This window comes from Neoarius graeffei, chromosome 10, assembly GCF_027579695.1.
Source record: "Neoarius graeffei isolate fNeoGra1 chromosome 10, fNeoGra1.pri, whole genome shotgun sequence".
In the NCBI taxonomy this organism is placed as follows: domain Eukaryota; kingdom Metazoa; phylum Chordata; class Actinopteri; order Siluriformes; family Ariidae; genus Neoarius; species Neoarius graeffei.
This window is the reverse complement of record NC_083578.1, coordinates 26,537,246-26,559,335: the sequence shown is the minus strand read 5'-3', so window position 1 is coordinate 26,559,335 and position 22,090 is coordinate 26,537,246. Positions and strand designations below refer to the sequence as shown.

The following is a 22,090-nucleotide window of genomic DNA, read 5'->3' as shown; positions in this document are numbered from 1 at the left end:
TACATTCTAAGCGGAAATGATTTTGTCGGACCTTTTGTATAAAGTTTTTATTTATCGAATCTGCAAAAAATAAAAATGCCCTGTTTCTCAAAATCCAGTGAATGTGGATAGACTAAAGCAGTTATTCCACTCAATATCATCGTGCATGGCTTATAGCCGACTCGGTGCTATGTGCCTCGTCGGCTATCAGCTCATGTACGCCTCGATTTCGTGGAATAACTTAAATGTAGCAACCCAGAAGAACTGCTTTGAAAAGTCCACTTTGTCCCCGAGTGTGCAGAGTGTAAGAGTATCTGTCTCTGTGCACTCACCCAAAGTTGTGCACTGTGTGAAATACTTGGACAGAAATGCTGGAAGCAAGCGTGTGTCATTTTGTTTGGAGGGGCTGAGGCTGTCCAACAACACTCTGAACTGTACAAGCAGAGTGGAAGTGTTCTGAAGCTGCACATTAGTAAAAGAAGATGGGAAAGAGAAACAGAAACAACAGCATTATGCCCACTAGGACTTATTCCTTAAATTCTGATCACCAACACATGATCTGATCACTAACACTAACTCTGACTGTGAAGAGCACAAAACTTCTGGGTCACACTACCAATAAACTACTGATTAAAAATCTTGATCTCTTTACAGTCTTCCATATGATAAGCAGGAAAAATCTAAAAGGTCTTTGCACGCATTACTTCAGGTCTGTATTAGCATCAGTAGAAGGTGTCAATAACAAAAAGAATAAAAATACACATGCTCTGCTCAGGTCTTAATTTGAGAATTTGTGAACTTGTTTGTCTTGATACAGTTGAAGATAAATTAGACAATTTGAACAGTGCTTTTTGTATACTTGATGCATCTCAAAGAATTAGAATATAGGGTTGGGCGGTATCCAAATTTTGATACCTTTAAACCGTCTCTGTGTTTTCCCGGGGTATACGGTATTACCGAGAAAAAAATAATATTTTGTTTCGGCCTACTGTGTAACGTGCGCCTATGCCTCAAATGTACTATTTAAAAGCAGCATAGCGAATTGTGTACATTGTGGTAAGGATTAAGCAGCAAAGCGAATTTTGTGCATTGATGAATGGATTAAGAGATATTTCAAAGCATCACGCAACTCTTCCTTCATCTTGAAAATAGCATTCAACTGTCGTTTACACATGTCTGCGTTGAAACGCCATTTGCAGCACTATTTCACCTGCTCCATCAAAAAAAGTACACGATGAGCAGGATCATACCCTTTCAAGCATGGGAAATAAAAAAAAGAAAAGAAAAAGAATCAACCAACACCCAAGTCCGTTTAGACTGCGCGATAAACCATATTCTTCAGCGCAAATGAGGCGAACCTAATTCAAATGCGTGATAGCTGCACAAGGCAAAATCATATGGGCCCACGTCATGCCATGGCGGGGAAATTAATAATCAAATGGCCTTACCTTGCTTAAAACGTTGTCTTGATCACGTAACTCCTTACAATTATTCCACTTAAATCCATACGGTTTAACACACCCAACAAAGGTAGCAAGCGCATTGCTAATTCCCACCAGAAACCGAACAGTTTACGCTACGATGTTTTCTTCCGTTTCTTCAGTAGATGACATTTCAAACGTTTATTACCCACATCCCAAATGTCATACGTTATATTATTTTACCTTGTTGTTACTCATGTAACCTACTCAAAACACAACTCATTGGAGAGATCTCGTGGAAGTGGAGTACCCCAGGCTATGGTGTGCCTTAGGGGACATATTAGATTTTTCGTTTGAAACCAAAATACTGCCACACTGCCGATGTTGTATTTTTTTTTGCCACTAACTCGTTATCTTGACTTGCCATCTTTCAACCGCGGTCTCAGTCTCTTTTTTTTTTTAGATAGGACAGTATAGAGAGACAGGAAATGAGCGGGGGAGAGAGAGACGGGATCGGGAAATAACCTCGGGTCGGAATCGAACCCGGGTCCCCGGATTTATGGTACGGTGCCTTAGCCATCTGAGCCATGACACCCCCGGTCTCAGTCTCTTGCGAAGCTTTCTGTCAGACTCCAAAATGTCACGCAGGGTTGCCATGGTAACGACATAAACAACCCTGCACGCGATGAAAACTTCTTTAGGAAATTGATAGAATTAGTGAAAATACGATCACACAGTTATTCGGGATGATCTTCAATTTATTATTTTATATTATGACCTCATGTACTCCATATTTATTTAGATATTATATATTTTTTTAAAATGACGGTAATGAGACCGATACCGTTGGTACTTTTGGATACCTTGGGATACCTTCTTACCGTAATACCGCCCAACCCTAATAGAATATCATAGAAAAAGTTCAACATTTAGACAGAGATAGTTTTATTTTAACATGAAAAACTTTCCTCACAAATCTCAAATTTGAATTATTTGACGTCAATAATGTTCCCATATACAGATTAGTTAGTTAGTTAGTTAGTTAGTTAAGATAGATAGATAGATAGATAGAGGGAGGCCCATAAGTCTGAGAGCACTCGTGAAAATGCTCCTGTTTTGCTTTTTTTTTTATTTAATACAACAGTTTCATTACAAATTATATTAATGACAAAAGCTTGAGTGAAAAGTAGAATCTCTGAAATATTTGCATGAATTTCACAGTTTCTTAGTAATTGGGACCAGGGCTTTGAACCAGAATTTTTTTCCTATTGGTTCGTTCCGAACAGAAACGGAATTTTAACGTTTCCGGTTTTGGGTTCCACCATTAAATAGACGTTCCCGAACCGGTTAGAACAAAAAAATTTCGTTCCCAGAACGGTTAATTACGTTCCCTGTCAGCTGTTTAACAAATGGCTATAAAATTATGTCTCTGTCTCATCCAGCTTAAGCCAAATGTAGGCTAATTCTATTACAACCTTCATTAAATAAGACAAGAAATAATTCAAAACAATTATTATTTCAAATGTTGGCGATTTGGATTCTCAGTATGTCTTCCCATCTACACAAACAGAAAAAGTGCCAGAAATGAAAGATAATTCGTTTAGTGTGTTACCAAAGGCTAGTCAGGCCCTATAGAGGGCTACCGCATGACGTCACCGCGCCGCGAGATTTTGTTAGGCGCCATACTGGAAGACCAAGTACACATCTATGCAAGTACATACATTCATAAAACAAACTACACCTGAAATGTAGCCAGGGCCGGTTCTGCCCTAATCTGGACCCGGGTGCAACATCGCGCAACCCCCCCCAAAAAAAACACCAGTCTAAATCAGGACAACCATCACATAACTATAAACATTTTATATAAACTATTTTAACTAAATGGGCTATAATAAATAAGCCTGCAGGCAGCCACGGCGGGCTGCCTCAGAAAAGTAACCATTTGTCGTACCTTAAAACTCGTTTTGCATTTTCTGCCTCCTTTTTTGTATTTTCGACCCTCCGTTTATTTTCTTTCCTTTTCTGAAAACCCGATTTGTGTCCAGACATTTTGTTCTGCTACCAACGAACTAACTCGTCAGGTCTCGTCTCTCGAGCCCGCGATGATTCCCGTGGGAAGGGCAGCAACTGATACATTTTTACAAACAGCCAATAGGGAGGTTGCATCGTTCAGGCCCTTCTTTGCTCAGACACTCAGTAATGCAATTACTCACTTATTATCACATGGAGAAGTGATGGTAGTCCACCTTCCCGCTCTCTCCATTCGGTCAGCGAACGTCACACAGGAAGTGAACCCCAGCGGGTCATAGAAACTTGCGCAGGAGAAGAATGACTTTTTTTATTTGTAGGCTACGGAAACTTTGAGGAATGAAATAAAAACCGGTATTAACCGGTTACCATTATTTTTAATAAGCGTTTCTGTTCCGGAGCATAAAAAATAATAAAGTTTCTGGTTTCGTTTCTGTTCCATGTGAAATAGAAAAAGTTCCCGGTTTTCGTTTTCGTTCCTTGAACCGGTTCAAAGCCCTGATTGGGACGTCCCCGTTTGGCTTTAATGACAATGTACACAGTCGAGCTGAGACACACTCCACAAGTTCGTGCAAGACCTTATGAGCCATTTGAGATCAAATCCATCAGAGTGTCATTTGAACACATGCTTCAATAGAAGAGATTTTTCATGAGGAAAATCTGACCTTCTGCACAAAGCAGTTAACATGGTCAATATCACACTTTTGCTCACATTGAAATATGGACCCAGAAATAGTGCGGAATCTCAAATATTAAATAGTCAAGATATTGAACATTTACTTTCTTTGTTTTAAATATTTCAAAATACTAAAGTCTTTTGTTTATTTTCGATTTGGCAAGAAAATAATTTCAATGTGTTCTCAAATTTTTGGACCCCACTGTGTATTTTTTGCATTCTTATCAGAATGATTTTATTTTAGAGGAAATGTAAGTGTATAATTTAATTTACACTGAATGTAAAATGCTCTCAGCTTGCACCCAGTCTTTTGTACACTAAAGTCTGTCTTAAACTGACTCACATCTGCCAAAATCCTTGATATTGGATACTTTAGTAGGTACTGGATCCTTGATAGTTAGTACACAGCCAGTAATGCACTAGCTTTAAAAAGTTTAAATTTATAACAAACAGAATATAACCTCTGAATTTTTTTCCTGTAACTTAAAAAAAACAAACAAAAAAAACCCTACGCATTTATTTTGATGTTCACTGGGATGAAAAAAGTGAACAGTAACAATAATTCTACAACATGAATTATGGCTAAGGCATTACCGTAAGGATTTGGCTCGTGCTCTGCTTCTCCAGCACATATCCAAAGTCCATAATTCGTCCCTCATATGTGCAGGTGATGAGAGGTTCAGTGCCTTCTCCACACAGTGTGAACGCCAGAGTCATTTTACTGCAGCTCACCTCCAGTATTTCACGATACTGATTCAACAAAAATGAATCACATTAGTATATTTACAATATGCTGTACAACATACTTTGTCATTTTCATGGTGACAAACTTCCACTTCCTATCAGAAGCTCTAATCTACAGGTTAGTAACTTAAAAACAAGTATAAATTATATCAACTGGAAGTTATCTGCAATTTTAATAAAACTAGAAAAAAAATGCTGTCATGAAAAACTGCAGTCTCTAATACCTTATAGTATCTTATATGTGCAAAGTTCAGTCGTATATCTGATTGAGTACAACCCCAATTCCAAAAAAGTTGGGACGCTGTGTAAACTGTAAATAAAAACCGAATGCGATAATTTGCAAATCATGGAAACCCTGTAATTCACTGAAAACAGTACAAAGACAGCATATCAAATGTTGAAACTGAGAAATTTCATTGTTGTTTGAAAAATATATATGCTCATTTTGAATTTGATGTCAGCAATACGTTTCAAAAAAGTTGGGACAGCGGCATGTTTACCATTGTGTTGCATCGCCTCTACTTTTAACAGCACTCTGTAAACGTTTGGGAACTGAGGAGACCAATTGCTGTTGTTCTGAAAGAGAAATGTTGTCCCATTCTTGCCTGATATACCATTTCAGTTGCTCAACAGTTCGGGGTCTCCTTTGTCATATTTTGCGCTTCATAATGCACCAAATGTTTTAAATAGGAGACAGGTCTGGACTGCAGGCAGGCCAGTTTAGCACCCAGACTCTTTTACTACGGAACCATGCAGTTTTAATATGTGCAGAAAGCGGTTTGGCATTGTCTTGCTGAAAGAAGGAAGGCCTTCCCTGGAAAATATTTTGCCTGGATGGCAGCCTATTGCTCTGAAACGTGTATATATCATTCGGCATTAATGATGCCTTCCCAAATGTACAAGCTACTCATGCCATGTGCACTAATGCCCCCTCATACCATGACAGATGCTGGCTTTTGAACTGTGCACTGATAACAAGCCGGATGGTCCCTCTCCTCTTTAGCCTGGAGGACATAGTGTCCATGATTTCGAAAAAGAATTTCTACTTTTGATCCGGCAGATCTCAGGACAATTTTCCACTTCGCCTCAGTCCATCGTAAAAGAGCTCGGGCCCAGAGAGGGTGGCGGTGTTTCTGGATATTGTTTATATCTGGTTTTAACTTGCATTTGTGGATGCAGTAATGAACTGTTTTCACAGACAATGGTTTTTTGACGTGTTCCTGAGCCCATACAGTGATTTCCAATACAGACGCGTGTCTGCTTTTAATGCAGTGTCACCTGAGGGCCTGAAAATCACAGGCATCCAGTGTCAGTTTTCAGCCATGTCTCTTGCATACAGAGATTTCTCCAGATTCTCTAAATCTTTTAATGATATTATGTACCACAGATGATGTGATCCCCAAATTCTTTGCAATTTTACATTGAAGAACATTATTCTTAAATTGTTGCACTGTTTGCCCACACAGTCTTTCACAGAGCAGTGAGCCCCTCCCCATCTTTACTTCTGAGACTCAACCTCTCTGGGATGCTCTTTTTTATACCCAGTCATGTTACTGACCTGTTGCCACTTAACCAAATGAGTTTTTTTAAGCATTACATAACTTTTTCAGTCTTTTGAAAAATACATACACCACATTACGGGCGGCACGGTGGTGTAGTGGTTAGCGCTGTCACCTCACAGCAAGAAGGTCCGGGTTCGAACCCCGTGGCCGGCGAGGGCCTTTCTGTGTGGAGTTTACATGTTCTCCCTGTGTCTGCGTGGGTTTCCTCCGGGTGCTCCGGTTTCCCCCACAGTCCAAAGACATGCAGGTTAGGTTAACTGGTGACTCTAAATTGACCGTAGGTGTGAATGTGAGTGTGAATGGTTGTCTGTGTCTATGTGTCAGCCCTGTGATGACCTGGCGACTTGTCCAGGGTGTACCCTGCCTTTTGCCGGTAGTCAGCTGGGATAGACTCCAGCTTGCCTGCGACCCTGCAGAACAGGATAAAGCGGCTAGAGATAATGAGATGAGATGAGACAATGTCCCAACTTTTTTGGAATTGGGGTTGTAGTTCTACATGTAAACGCAATTTTGTGAAGCCTTCGTTATTCGACCTACTTACACAGGAATGGGTGCCTAAAATACCTTCAGTGCTTTGTGCATATCTTACTGAAACACTGGCATCTCCGGCTATTTTTGAAAGAACTAGATTCAGTACAATATGTACTGTATCTCTTTATATGAGGACTTACTGCTTTATATACCACAAGAGGCCAGTGCTGTTTACCTTTTTAACCAAAGCTGGCATAAAAGCCAGCAGGACTGTGTGTGTCTCTCCAGGCTTGATTCCTCTCATTGCATTCAACACAGAGAATGGTCCATTTAAGTCCAGCAGTGAAGACTTCAGCTACAGCACATGGTAAGAAAGACATGTTTCTGGCACTTTGATACAATGAGCTGACAAATAAGACAGGGTTCGCACAGCCATGCTAAAGTCAATCTCGTCAGCTGCCAGTTTGTAGTTTATATTATCTTATTTTAACAACCAAAATCATGACTTTAAACCAAATAAAATGGAAAAATCAGCATATTCAACAATTTATTTAAAGGGCTGATGACACGAACATGACTCTATGCAATTTCTTAAATAAACTATACAACATGGCAAACATGTTAGATTTCTGTTATAATTACGTGAAAAGAAGCTGTTGTTACACAAATATCCAACTTGTAATTGCACAGCGCAAGAAAACTGGGTCCGTGGCTCGCGGCCATGTTGTGACGTCAGCGGAAGAACACGCTGCGGTTCACTGGCTGTTCTACTCTGGTTCTACTCAATGGAAATGGTGCATGAAAATGCCGGTGAACTCTCTAGTGCTAGCTCTTCCTCTTCTGGGAGTCTAGAATTGTGTTGATCTCTTCCAAATAGAATCTATGATAGCCTACCCTCTTTACCCTTTGCCTCTCGTTGCTAGGCGGCAGTTACATGAAAGCCGCAAGCTTTCACAAGCAAATACATGACTGATATCACGCCGACTTTATGATTACATTTATGATTATCATGTAGAATCTATAGCTCTACGTACCTTTATCTTATGTTGTTTCACAACACATGTTCTGACAGGAGGACTGTCTTTGGATCCGGCATAGCTACTAGTAGACCCCCTCTGGAATACTGGCAGTGTTGCCAGATTGGGAGGAATCCCGCCCAGTTGGGTGGTTTCAAGTGCATTTTGGTGGGTTTTGAACATATTTTGGGCTGGAAAACGTCAGCAGTATCTGTTGCCAGATACTGCTGACGTTTTCCAGCCCAAAATATGTTCAAAACCCACCAAAATGCACTTGAAACCGCTCAACTGGGCGGGAAACCTCCCAATCTGGCAACACTGTGTAGGCACTGCTGATGGTAGTAACACACGTTTGTGCTGAACTGAACACCCAAGAGATTCTTTTAAGCTGGGAAGGGTGTCAAAACAATCCAAATCGAAGTGTTCAGAGCACAGGACGGATGTTGGTGAGGGCTCCCACTTGTCACGAGTGCGCCTGACTTGCTTCACCCACTTCGCATGCAGCTCGGGATCTCTGGGAAACTTGAATAAACTTACCCCATCCTTGTAGGTTTTGGAGCAAAAGCCGGCAACACAACGCGAAGGCATAATAACTATATATATAATGTATAATAATGTCTAATAAAAATACTAATAATTACAAACTGAACACCTGTCGCATCAACAACAAACTGGTAAGTTAGGAGGAAGGTTCTTTCGCTGACGTCATATAGCTCCTCCTCCTCTTTCGTCTCCTGGGTGCTGCAGCCCCGTCAAATTTGCCCAAATAGCTGCGTTTTTTATCATAACTTGTAAAATAGGCGCCTTCGTGAATTAATATATGGATCATCGGGAATTACTTTTTATGTTATAAAACATCGCCAAAGATGTCAAAAACGTGTCATCAGCACTTTAAAACAAAATTATACCATATTACTGTTTAATTCTAAATTCTAATCAGTCAGAAGATCTTGATAAATTTTCTATGAAAGCCTGAATACTAGATTAAATAGATTAAAAACCTATAATCACTGACATGGTGAAATCTTCTGTGAGGAGACTTCCACTGAATATTTATGGAAGGAGTCTCCAATGACAGCACTTCATAACAGACTACGAGTTTTCTGCCAGGGGAAAGTCTTCGGGACGGAGGAAATTTTGTGCTTTCCTGTGTCTCAGTAACATGACAAGCTGCATTTTGTTTTTAATAAATTTAAGAGAGAGGGGAAAAAGTGGCTATGGAGGCAGTGATTGTTTATTGCTGCTATAACGTAAGCGATAACCGGAAATATTATCTCATCGAAGTTCCACAACGTTAAATGAAATGGCAAACTGATTGTGCTGTCGTGCTTTAATAAATAAAATACTGGTAGTAACAGTAATTCTACTTTGTGTCAGACTGCGTAACACCACCTCCTCACTGATTATTTTCCAGTAACAATATGCCCCATTGTGTTTAATTCCAAACAGGTTTTAAGATGATATGAAAAAGAACAAATTAAATATGAAAGGATAGCATCTACAATGACTTTAATAATAATAATAATAATAATAATAAGCTGCTCTGAAGTCTGTTTCAAAAGGATACCTTCACATACTCCGAACAAATGTTCTGGACTGTCACTTTTTTCAAAACTTTATGACCTAAAGAAAATAATAAAAAATAACAACAAACATCAAATTCTTCCCGATCAATGGAATCAAAGTAGCAGCAATACAAAGCACAGGCAGACCCATCTTACCTATTGCCACCTGGTTGAAATTGATGGTGGTTACACCTTTGTCAGAGATGACCACCAGCGCAGGTCGAACAGCTGGGCACCGCAGCTCCAGGTACAATGTGTTATATGGGCTGTAATAAGGGTTTCATTTTTTATTAGTCCAGCTCTAGCCTCAAGCATACTAACACAAGAACAAATTAAAGTAATTCTTTACTAGTCAGCCCTCTGCACAATCCTCCCAAAAAATTTGTGGCAATATGCATATGAATGCTTTCAATCATCCAGATCATTTCAAAATATCTATTAAGGGTACATCAGGACCAGCGGCTGCTGGTGAACTTTGAAGGAGGGGAAGCTCAGTTTTAGGTCGACGTAAGAACATTTTTCAATTATCTGTCAATTTATTGTTATTTATATGCGAATTCTGCCATGTTCTACTCTGACTCTGCGTGCACATGAACTTGCTTTTCTCATGCCTTTTGTATGCCCTGTCAAATCTCCAAAACTCAGTTTTGACCAAATAATACATCCCTGGGATGGTCTCGTTAAGAGACGAGGCCAACAGTACATTCACCTGGTCAAAGCACTCCCAGTTAACCAGTTTACTTTGTCATACCAAAACAGCTGAAATAAGTGATTGTGTCTCCCTGACTTTTAAATTTGATCTTGGGCATTGATCTGCCCTGTTGTTTAATTTTGAGCCTCTCCTTGAAGAATGGGCAACAAACGTCTTCTCCAAAATCAGGTCGAGAACATTAGCAACGTTTGCCATACCGCACAGCTAACAGCTACCTAGCTGGCTATATTTCCCCTCCACTGCCTGGCTTAAAGTAAATAGCTTTTACTGAACCGAAACGAAAGCAAGCAACAAACTCACAAACTCTATATTTACAATTTTATTTACAGTATATACAAATGAAAATAGGAAGTGTATATTTCTAGGAGGCGGCACGGTGGTGTAGTGGTTAGCGCTGTCGCCTCACAGCAAGAAGGTCCGGGTTCGAGCCCCGTGGCCGGCGAGGGCCTTTCTGTGCGGAGTTTGCATGTTCTCCCCGTGTCCGCGTGGGTTTCCTCCAGGCGCTCCGGTTTCCCCCAAAGACATGCAGTTAGGTTAACTGGTGACTCTAAATTGAGCGTAGGTGTGAATGTGAGTGTGAATGGTTGTCTGTGTCTATGTGTCAGCCCTGTGATGACCTGGCAACTTGTCCAGGGTGTACCCCGCCTTTCGCCCGTAGTCAGCTGGGATAGACTCCAGCTTGCCTGCGACCCTGTAGAAGGATAAAGCGGCTAGAGATAATGAGATGAGATATTTCTAGGAAAAGAACAAGAATGAGCAGCAGCTAGTCTCATGACTTCGCTTGCCAACACACCGCATGGACTGAGCTTGAATCCCTCTGATGCGATGTATAAATTTTAAAACGCTGTCAGTCACATGACATTCAAAAGAGATTTGAGAGTTCTTCCGATCTTCATATCGAAGCCCAGCGTCCAGTCCTGAATGTCCATAGACCCCCAGTGAAGCCGGGCGTCCAGAAATGATGTTTTAAAAGTATACTGTCCAATCAGTGTCTAGCTTTGCTGCACTAAGATCAAAGCATATCCCGTAGTGGCAGTAAACTACGGAACATCAATGGGTTTTCAATGGGTTGTACTTCCACAGGCTTCTATGGGGAAAAAAAAAATCACTTTATCAGATGATGATGACCGGCGAGAAATAACTGCTGAACGAACTAGCCGTAAAGCTGAGCACCTCTGAATGAACTAGCCATAAAGCTGAGCACCTCAGATCAAGACCATTGGGAGAAAAGATTTTTGCCAAACAGCCAAGGGGCTTCTGTTTCTTCTGTTTGAAAAAGACATCAAAATCAACCCTAATGCCTACCTTGACTTACAACTGCGAACAAAAAAAACCTTCACAATATTGTTTATGTATTTTTATGAATCTGGTCAGAAATATGCGTAATTGTGTTTTATTGTGACGGCTACAGTGAACAATGCATGCACCACTCACACACATTACATGCATTAATCCAACAAAATGCGATTCTATTCAATTTTATACGTGTAAGTCGTAAGAAAAGGTACAGATCCTAACCCTGTCCTAAGCTTAGGGTGTGACTGTTATACAGAACGAATTGGGTGCGAATTTGTAAGCAATTTCAGTTCACCTGTATAAGGGTTCTTCCGTCTGCTTTTGGTGTGTAATGTCTCCATTGGACACAAAGCATGGGATGACGTAACGGCTGCATCTGTTTTTGAAAGTGTGGAGCAGAGACGCCTTCGCAGCAGCATACTCATTTGAGCTAGACAAGCAAAGAGTGTATTAGCCATATTTTCACCTAAACAGCCCTTTTTGTTTAGAACCTGAACTAACGAAATACACTATATAGCCAAAGATTTGTGAACACCTGACCATCACACCCATATGTGGGCCTTTCTGAAACTGTCGCCACAATTGTACAGGATGTCTTTGTGCAGCATTACAATTTCCCTTCACTGGAACTATCGAGCCCAAGCATGACAATGCACCTGTGCAGAAACGGAGGTCCATGAAGACATGGTTTGCCAAGGATGAAGTGGAAGAACTCGAATGTCCTGCACAGAGTCCTGACCTCAACCCCACTGAACACCTTTGGGATGAACTGGAGCACCGACTGCACCCCAGGTGTTCTTGTGCCAACCTCAGCACCTGACCTCACTAATGCTTGGCGTTTCAGCCTTGCATATGCACGGCGTATCAGGATACGTGGCAGTAAGAGCTAATACTCTAGGATGCGTAACACGATCTCGTTGTATGCCAGGGTGCGGCGTATTTTTAAGTCCGCGCTTAAAAATCCGTAGCACATACAGTACGTAAGAGCTTTGATACGTCACATATACGCCGTAAAAATGAAAGCTACGCAGCAGTGACGCAGCAGGAACGTTGCTTGAACACCTATTACGCTGTGCGAACGCTTTAGTTGACATGTGTCTGATGAAGGTGGCTCTGAGGCTGGCTGGGTGGATGCGGCTGATGGCTTCCCTCTTCCCTTGCCCTTCTTGGGTCCTGACTTCTTTGCTGGCATAATGCTTTCTTGACTGTGATGAATGACAACGAAAGCAACATGGGGCCTCCTTTTATACCCACCTGTGAACGCCGCAGATACGCAGCAGCAACGTTACACGTAAGAACGAAATGCCACGCCAACAAAAGCACCAAAACGGTTACGCCACGGCAACACATCATACGCCTCAGTATGCCATAACGTTACGTTGCTTGAACCCCAGATACGCCACAGAAAGGTCGCACATATGCCGTGCACGTCACAGGACTTTAATTTTGGACAAAATACGCCTCATTTCTTGGCATTTGACCCACACGCCGCTTACGTGGCAAGATACAAGACGGTGTGATAGTAGCCTAATGCTCTTGTGGCTGAATGGACAAATTCCCACAGCCACGCCCCAAAATCGAGTGGAAAGCCTTTCCAGAAGAGTGGAGGTTATTATAATGGCAAAGGTGGGGACTAAATCTGGAACAGGATATTCAAAAAGCACATATGGATGTAATGGTCAGGTGTCCACAAAGCTTTGGACATATAGTGTATGTCTTGTACACTTAAGAAGAACACTGACTCTTTCTGTATGTCCTCTGGGTTCAGGGCCTGCAAAGGACTCTCACGTTTGGGAGTCAGAGACGCTTCGCTGGTCTTCTCCTTCAGCTTGCTTGAGCTATGATTTAGAGGAAACTCCTTCCCTTCCTTTGGTTCCTCTTGCGTCTCTTTATTGCTCTGAAAGCATGGGGAAAGAAAAACATAAATGTTTCTTGTTGCTATCTCGATTAGAAAAAAGATAACGAAAAGAGAACCAATGTATCCTGACATCTGTCACGGAATCTGTGCTTTTGCCATCGTTGCCCTCATCATCAACCTTCTTCAACACCTGTAGCTCCTCGTTCTGCGACAGCAGCCGAACAGCCTCTGCCTTGATGGCTTCATCAGACAGCGATGGGTTGAATGTAACTTGGACGAGACACCTCTGTGGACAAAAAAAAGAGCTTTAAGCTGTTAAAATTTAATACTTGACAGGAAATTAATCAGAAAGATCCGTACCTGCCCAGGCAGTACACGTCCTGCAATGGGCGTCACTGTAATTTCAGAGTTTTCTGGACGAGCGAATGTGAAGAATCTGGTACCCACAGGAGAGACGGGGCCCTTGCCAATGCGTGGCATGGGGCGTGTAATGTCATTAAGGCTAGTGTGGAAGTTCAGCACGTGTAGCACTGCTGTGGACCGATCTCCTACTGCTGTGGCTCCAAACTGCACCAATGAATTAGAGAGCTCCAGCACAGGGCGCACACCAATTGCATGGCACTTTAACCGAAACTCTCTAAGTGGAAAAAAGAATGGAATTTTATGGGCAAAATGGATTAAACTACTTGATTTCCATCATCAGAAATTTAAATAATATGATAAAGTAAAAATAGTGTTAAAACATAAGTTCCTGTAGCTAATAAGAAGAAGCATAAAAGGTGCATGGGGTGAAATTTAGATACAGTATATAAGTTTAAACCGCAATAAATAAAAGCCAAGGGTAAAGATTTTTCAGGGTATATAATATCATTCGAGAGCGGCACAGTGGTGTAGTGGTTAGCGCTGTCGCCTCACAGCAAGAAGGTCTGGGTTCGAGCCCCGTGGCCGGCGAGGGCCTTTCTGTGCGGAGTTTGCATGTTCTCCCCGTGTCCGTGTGGGTTTCCTCCGGGTGCTCCGGTTTCCCCCACAGTCCAAAGACATGCAGGTTAGGTTAACTGGTGACTCTAAATTGACCGTAGGTGTGAATGTGAGTGTGAATGGTTGTCTGTGTCTATGTGTCAGCCCTGTGATGACCTGGCGACTTGTCCAGGGTGTACCCCGCCTTTCGCCCGTAGTCAGCTGGGATAGGCTCCAGCTTGCCTGCGACCCTGTAGAAGGATAAAGCGGCTAGAGATAATGAGATGAGATAATATCATTCCTCATTAAATTGTTATATTATATTTAAATAATATTGGCTGGTGTATTGAGTGGTCTATCAGACATATTTCATTCAGCTAGCACGATACTGAATGAGTCGAAGACGAGTTCAATATCGTGCTAGCTGAATGGAATATATTTGATAGACCACGACAAAAAGCCAGCCAATATTATTATTATTATACATACACACTCTTCATATCAGCATTCTTGAAGGCTGATGCTAGCTTACCCACGACTAGGTGCTGTTAGTGCGGCAGTCCTGTTAGCTTCCAGCCGGTATAGCAGGAGGATTAGCGAAGGCCGACGCTAGCTTATCCGTGACTCAGCGCTGTTAGCGTGGCAGTCTAATTACCTTCCAGCTGGTGAAGTGTTCGCGAAGGCCAACACTGGCGCAGTCAAGCCGAATATTATTATTATTTTCCCTGTGTAATTTACTTAGCTACTTTTAAAATCAACATTGACAGCTACACACAATGGAGTGACCTGGCAGCCAAAATTCTCTCAAAATCTTCTGTATTTAATGAAGCAAACCTGGCAGCCATGTTTGTTTACAAACTGTCACTGTTGCTTGCTAACATGGAAGTTTTACGTCTCTGACATGTGACGTCGTGTTGTCTTGACAACGTGCAATATTGTAACAATATTGCACGCTCATTCTCCATTGGGGAGAGCGGCGTCATACATGGAGGAAAAGCGATATGCTAACAATACTGCATGCTATCAATACATCCACTAGAAGGGAATAGAATACATGTTTTTATTCCATGGAAAACATGGCCCATATATCTCATCTCATTCATCTCATTATCTCTAGCCGCTTTATCCTGTTCTACAGGGTCGCAGGCGAGCTGGAGCCTATCCCAGCTGACTACGGGCGAAAGGCGGGGTACACCCTGGACAAGTCGCCAGGTCATTACAGGGCTGACACATAGACACAGACAACCATTCACACTCACATTCACACCTACGCTCAATTTAGAGTCACCAGTTAACCTAACCTGCATGTCTTTGGACTGTGGGGGAAACCGGCGCACCCGGAGGAAACCCACGCGGACACGGGGAGAACATGCAAACTCTGCACAGAAAGGCCCTCGCCGGCCGCGGGGCTCGAACCCGGACCTTCTTGCTGTGAGGCGACAGCGCTAACCACTACACCACCATGCCGCCCGTGGCCCATATGTATAATACATTATATTATATTATAGACACTACAGCTATGCAAAGATACATGACAAGGCTAAAAAATGTACAAATTAAAAGTTTTGTCAGCAATAACTTACAATGAATCTGAGAGGAAAAAATAGGATATTTATACACAATCAATCTACCATACTGCATTGCTTCCAGTGTCAACCCCTGCTGTTTATGTTATATAACACAACGTGCGTCTCTTGAAAAGCTTGAGACAGCATGATCACTCTTGTATGATCAATTTCGTTGATAGTTTGGAACATATGAAGTCCCTACAATATAGGCCACATTTATTTTGATAGCTTAATTGAAACTGAATGCAATAGTGGTTCACATTTTGCATTGATTAATATTAAACATCTAAATAAATAAATGTTTATAAGAGGTATGACCTGACATACCTGTTAATTCCTGACTTGCAGGTGAGTTGAAAGTTAAATTCGCCTGCTTTTGGAGCACTGAAGATTAGATGAATTTCCAGTGTCTGTAGAGGGAGTAGTGTGCCAAAACCATCATTAGGCTGGACATCAATGAACTAGAAAAAATAAATCAGCGGATCAGAGACTCTTATAAACCTTGAGGGCATTCATGAATTCATCATTCAAGTCTTTCAGTTTTGTTATTGGTTAGATTCTTGTAACATTTTAATAAAATACAGACAACTAAAAATGATAGAAAATATTTTTAATACTAACACAAGGACATTTGAATGGAAAAATGTAGTTGATACTCAATGAATAAAACATTTAATGCCTTGATCATTACGTTAACTGTTAGAAATGACCAGCTGTCTGACATTGGAACAAATGTGGTTTCTGTTGTCTGTTTTCTCTGTCATATACTGTACATCAGTGTTTTAGAGGCAAAAATAATCAGTTTTCTGTCATTTTTTTTGGTCTTCAGTCATAAGTGCTCTACCATGTTTATAACATTTGTATTGGGGAATTTATGATCTCTGGTATTAGTTTGATTAGTCTGATTCAGTTTTAGTAGTTGCAACTGAGTCTTGTTATGGAGAAAATAATTAGGTCTGATGGATGTAATTAGCGGGCGGCATGGTGGTGTAGTGGTTAGCGCTGTCGCCTCACAGCAAGAAAGTTCTGGGTTTGAGCCCAGCGGTCGACGAGGGCCTTGCTGTGTGGAGTTTGCATGTTCTCCCCATGTCCGCGTGGGTTTCCTCCGGGTGCTCCGGTTTCCCCCACAGTCCAAAGACATGCAGGTTAGGTTAACTGGTGACTCTAAATTGAGCGTAGGTGTGAATGTGAGTGTGAATGGTTGTCTGTGTGTCAGCCCTGTGATGACCTGGCGACTTGTCCAGGGTGTACCCCGCCTTTCGCCCGTAGTCAGCTGGGATAGGCTCCAGCTTGCCTGCGACCCTGTAGAAGGATAAAGCAGCTACAGATAATGGATGGATGGATGTAATTAGCAATTTAATTCACATGTGGTGACATTAATAGTGTACAGTGGTGCTTGACAGTTTGTGAACACCTTAGAATTTTTCTATATTTCTGCATAAATATGAACTAAAACATAATCAGACTTTTACACAAATCTTAAACGTACAACCCCATTTCCAAAAAAGTTGGATGCTGTGTAAACTGTAAACAAAAACAGAATGTGATCGTTTGCAAATCATGGAAACCTTATATTTCATTGAAAATACTACAAAGACAACATATCAAATTTTGAAACTGAGAAATTTTATTCTCATCTCATCTCATTATCTGTAGCCGCTTTATCCTTCTACAGGGTCGCAGGCAAGCTGGAGCCTATCCCAGCTGACTACGGGCGAGAGGGGAGGTACACCCTGGACAAGTCGCCAGGTCATCACAGGGCTGACACATAGACACAGACAACCATTCACACTCACATTCACACCTACGGTCAATTTAGAGCCACCAGTTAACCTAACCTGCATGTCTTTGGACTGTGGGGGAAACCGGAGCACCCGGAGGAAACCCACGCGGACACGGGGAGAACATGCAAACTCCGCACAGAAAGGCCCTCGCCGGCCACGGGGCTCGAACCCGGACCTTCTTGCTGTGAGGCGACAGCGCTAACCACTACACCACCGTGCCGCCCGAGAAATTTTATTATTGTTTGAAAAATTTCTTGCTGTGAGGCGACAGTGATAACCACTACACCACTGTGCCGCCCTTTTGCCACTCACAGATATGCAATATTGAATCATTTTCCTTGATAAATAAATGATCAAATATAATATTTTTGTCTTATTTGTTTAATTAGATTATCTTTTTTTTGAGAGTGTAGTGAAGATGCAAGGAGTAGACGTAAAGAAAGTTGGTGAATTCAAGTAACTGTGTAGGAAAATGGGAGCTGTGACAGTGAGGTGAGAAAGAGAGTACACGCAGGGTGGAGCAGTTGGAGAAGGATTTCGGGAGTCATTTGTGATAGGAAAGTCCCAGCAATAGTGAAAGGTAAGATGTATAAGACAGTAGTTAGACCAGCTATGATGTATGGATTGGAGACCGTACCCTTAACGAAGAGGCAGGAGGCAAAGTTGGAGGTGGCGGAGTTGAGGACGTTAAGGTTTGCAATGGGAGTGACGAGGTTGGACAGGATAAGGAATGAGCACATCAGAGGGACAGCACATGTGGAGGGCTTGGGAATTACGCTAAGAGAGATGAGACTGAGATGGTATGGGCACATCCTGAGAAGAGATGCAGAGCATGTTGGAAGGAGAATGTTGAGGATGGAGCTGCCAGGCAAACGAAAACGAGGAAGGCCAAAGAGGAGATACATGGATGTGGTGAGAGAGGACATGAAAGTGGCAGGTGTGGTAGAGAAGGATGCGAAAGACAGGGAGCAATGGAGACTAAAGATCCGCTGTGGCGAGCCCTAATCGGGAGCAGCCAAAAGAAGAAGATCTTTATCTATTTTTCAGACTTGTGTGAAAATCTGATGATGTTTTAGGTCATATTTATGTAGAAATCTAGACAATTCTAATGGGTTCACAAGCTTTCAAGCACCACTGTATATCCGCAAAACTGCATTGTAAGAAATGACAGGAATTTTAAGGCTGCATGTGAGGTCAGGAAAAACACTACTTGGCATCATATTTGTGAGAAGAGATATACCATTGTACCCCGCCCTGTAAACCTTTCCTGAAATGGCCAATTTAGTGGCAGATGGATTCTTCCCCTTAGTGACCCCCTCTACGCAGGATGCCAGTACGTTGGTCACAGTGGAAATTTTATGCTGAAGCGGTCAGTTTCTGAAAAAAGCTCATGGGCAAGTGCCATATTAGTGACGTTTACTATGTGGTCTAGCCTTTTTGCTGAAGATGTCAGAGAAGGGCTGCATTCAAAGGCCATTTGGCAGCCATTTTCTCTTGCCATGATGACTCGTGTTTTGTTTGTGTCCCAGTTTCTACAAAATATGTCGTCAGAGCACCATGCAGCTTATGACATGTTTAGATGACTACATGAGACATTTCACAAGAAGACTCACTTTGCCACGCTCCACACAGAAAAGCATTCTCATACAAAACCTACAGTGGTGCTTGAAAGTTTGTGAAAATCTTTAGAATTTTCTATATTTCTGCATAAATATGACCTAAAACAGCATCAGATTTTCACACAAGTCCTAAAAGTAAACCAAGAGAACCCAGTTAAACAAATGAAACAAATATTATACTCGGTCATTTATTTATTGAGGAAAATGATCCAATATTACATATCTGTGAGTGGCAAAAGTATGTGAACCTTTGCTTTCAGTATCTGGTGTGACCCCCTTGTACAGCAATAACTGCAACTTAACATTTCCGGTAACTGTTGATCAGTCCTGCACACCAGCTTGGAGGAATTTTAGCCCGTTCCTCCATACAGAACAGCTTCAACTCTGGGATGTTGGTGGGTTTCCTCACATGAACTGCTCACTTCAGGTCCTTCCACAACATTACGATTAGATTAAGGTCAGGACTTTGACTTGGCCATTCCAAAACATTAACTTTATTCTTCTTTAACCATTCTTTGGTAGAACGACTTGTGTGCTTAGGGTCGCTGTCTTGCTGCATGACCCACCTTCTCTTGAGATTCAGTTCATGGACAGATGTCCTGACATTTTCCTTAGAATTCACTGGAACAATGAATTCTGAATGATACCATCAATGATGGCAAGCCGTCCTGGCCCAGATGCAGCAAAACAGGCCCAAGCCATGATACCAGCACAGAGGGGATAAGCTTCTTATGCTGGAATGCAGCGTTTTCCTTTCTCCAAACATAACGCTTCTCATTTAAACCAAAAAGTTCTATTTTGGTCTCATCCGTCCACAAAACATTTTTCCAATAGCCTTCTGGCTTGTCCACATGATCTTTAGCAAACTGCAGACGAGCAGCAATGTTCTTTTTGGAGAGCAGTGGCTTTCTCCTTGCAACCCTGCCATGCACACCATTGTTGTTCATTGTTTTCCTGATGGTGGACTCATGAACATTAACATTAGCCAATGTGAGAGAGGCCTTCAGTTGCTTAGAAGTTACCCTGGGAACCTCGCCGACTATTACATGCCTTGCTCTTGGAGTGATCTTTGTTGGTCGACCACTCCTGGGGAGGGTAACAGTGGTCTTGAATTTCCTCCATTTGTACACAATCTGTCTGACTGTGGATTGGTGGAGTCCAAACTCTTTAGAGATGGTTTTGTAACCTTTTCCAGCCTGATGAGCATCAACAACGCTTTTTCTGAGGTCCTCAGAAATCTCCTTTGTTCGTGCCATGATACATTTCCACAAACGTGTTGTGAAGATCAGACTTTGATAGAGCCCTGTTCTTTAAATAAAACAGGGTGCCCACTCACACCTGATTGTCATCCCATTGATTGAAAACACCTGACTCTAATTTCACCTTCAAAATTACCTGCTAATCCTAGAGGTTCACATACTTTTGACACTCACAGATATGTAATATTGGATCATTTTCCTCAATAAATAAATGACCAAGTATAATATTTTTGTCTCATTTGTTTAACTGGGTTCTCTTTATCTACTTTTAGGACTTGTGTGAAAATCTGATGATGTTTTAGGTCATATTTATGCAGAAATATAGAAAATTCATAAGGGTTCACAAACTTTCAAGCACCACTGTACACGCACAGTCATGAGAAAAAGAAAGCACACCCTCTTTTAATTCTATGTTTTTATTTATCAGGACTTTAATAACAATTGTGTGGTCCTTCTATAAACACGCATATAACCTCAGATAACACCACCACCAAAAACAAACACAACAGATTTCAACACGTAGTCATTTTTTCCGTTAAAAAGTAAACCAACATTCAGAAACCGGGTGGGAAAAACAAATACACCCTGACATTCAGTAACATGTACAACCACATTTAGTTACAGTAACTTGAAGTAAATATTTTCCTCAGGAGTTTATCACTCCCCTACGTTTTTAGAGAAATTTTGGTCCACTCTTCTTTACAACATTAATTCAGTTCATCGATGTTTGAGGGCATTTGTTTATGCACAGCTCTTGAGGTCTTGATTTCCACACAATGACCGTACATGTACACTGTATTTTATTGGCTATAAAAATGAATGAGCATTGTAACGTCTAAGTGGTGTATATTTCTGTAATCTAAATATCTATGCTTTAATTTTACTTGAATCTTTACACTAAGATACCACAATCATACCAGAGAAATAAATTTGGGACGGATTGAAGCATTTCAATGCGTAATATTTACAATCACATTATTCATAGCATAGACATATCACATGTAGCACATAATATCAAGTATCACCATTTCACCAATATAATCAGTCAAATAAAGCCATACTTGGAGAACCTTTTTGAACGTTTCTCTTTCAGATAACCTTGAACCTTTGAAGTTCAAAAGTTATATCAGTATTTCGGTGGGGAAGTTTCTTTGGCTTCAGAATTGATTTTCTACATTATTAAAATCATCTCTGAGGTTGTCAGCTTTTCCAAAAATAAATCAGGCCATAGAAAATGTACAACCCCAAATCAGAAAAAAAAAATTGTTCAGGTATGTTGAAATTAAAACTGAAAACAATGATTTGTAAATAGTCTTTGACCTGTATTGCACTCCAAATAATACAACAGCACATCATCTGATGTTCTACCACATGATTTAAATTTTTTTTTCAAAATAAACACATTTCAGTTTTAATTTTTGCAACATGTTTCAAAAAACGTTGGGACAGTAAGGCATTTACCACTTTGTAATGTTACCATTTCTTCTCAAAAGACTTAAAAGGTATTTTAGGGACTGAAGACACCGAGTGATGAAGCCTTTCAGGTGTTATTTTGTCCCATTCTTCCTGCAAACA

The 22,090-nt window shown here is 41.3% G+C and overlaps 1 protein-coding gene across 1 annotated transcript in view; it reads right to left on the bottom strand.

Annotated features, from left to right (window-relative positions):
- The window catches only part of cfap74 (cilia and flagella associated protein 74), a 153,080-nt gene that overhangs the window by 24,988 nt on the left and 106,002 nt on the right, over positions 1–22,090 (bottom strand). Inside the window, exons 24-33 of the mRNA XM_060931648.1 lie at positions 16,181–16,314; positions 13,689–13,965; positions 13,459–13,614; positions 13,213–13,367; positions 11,766–11,900; positions 9,619–9,728; positions 9,465–9,520; positions 7,117–7,236; positions 4,699–4,854; positions 312–441 (exon numbers count right to left, since the gene is read on the bottom strand). Coding sequence (XP_060787631.1) covers positions 312–441; positions 4,699–4,854; positions 7,117–7,236; positions 9,465–9,520; positions 9,619–9,728; positions 11,766–11,900; positions 13,213–13,367; positions 13,459–13,614; positions 13,689–13,965; positions 16,181–16,314 — 1,429 coding nt within the window. The remainder of the gene's footprint in view (positions 1–311; positions 442–4,698; positions 4,855–7,116; positions 7,237–9,464; positions 9,521–9,618; positions 9,729–11,765; positions 11,901–13,212; positions 13,368–13,458; positions 13,615–13,688; positions 13,966–16,180; positions 16,315–22,090) is intronic.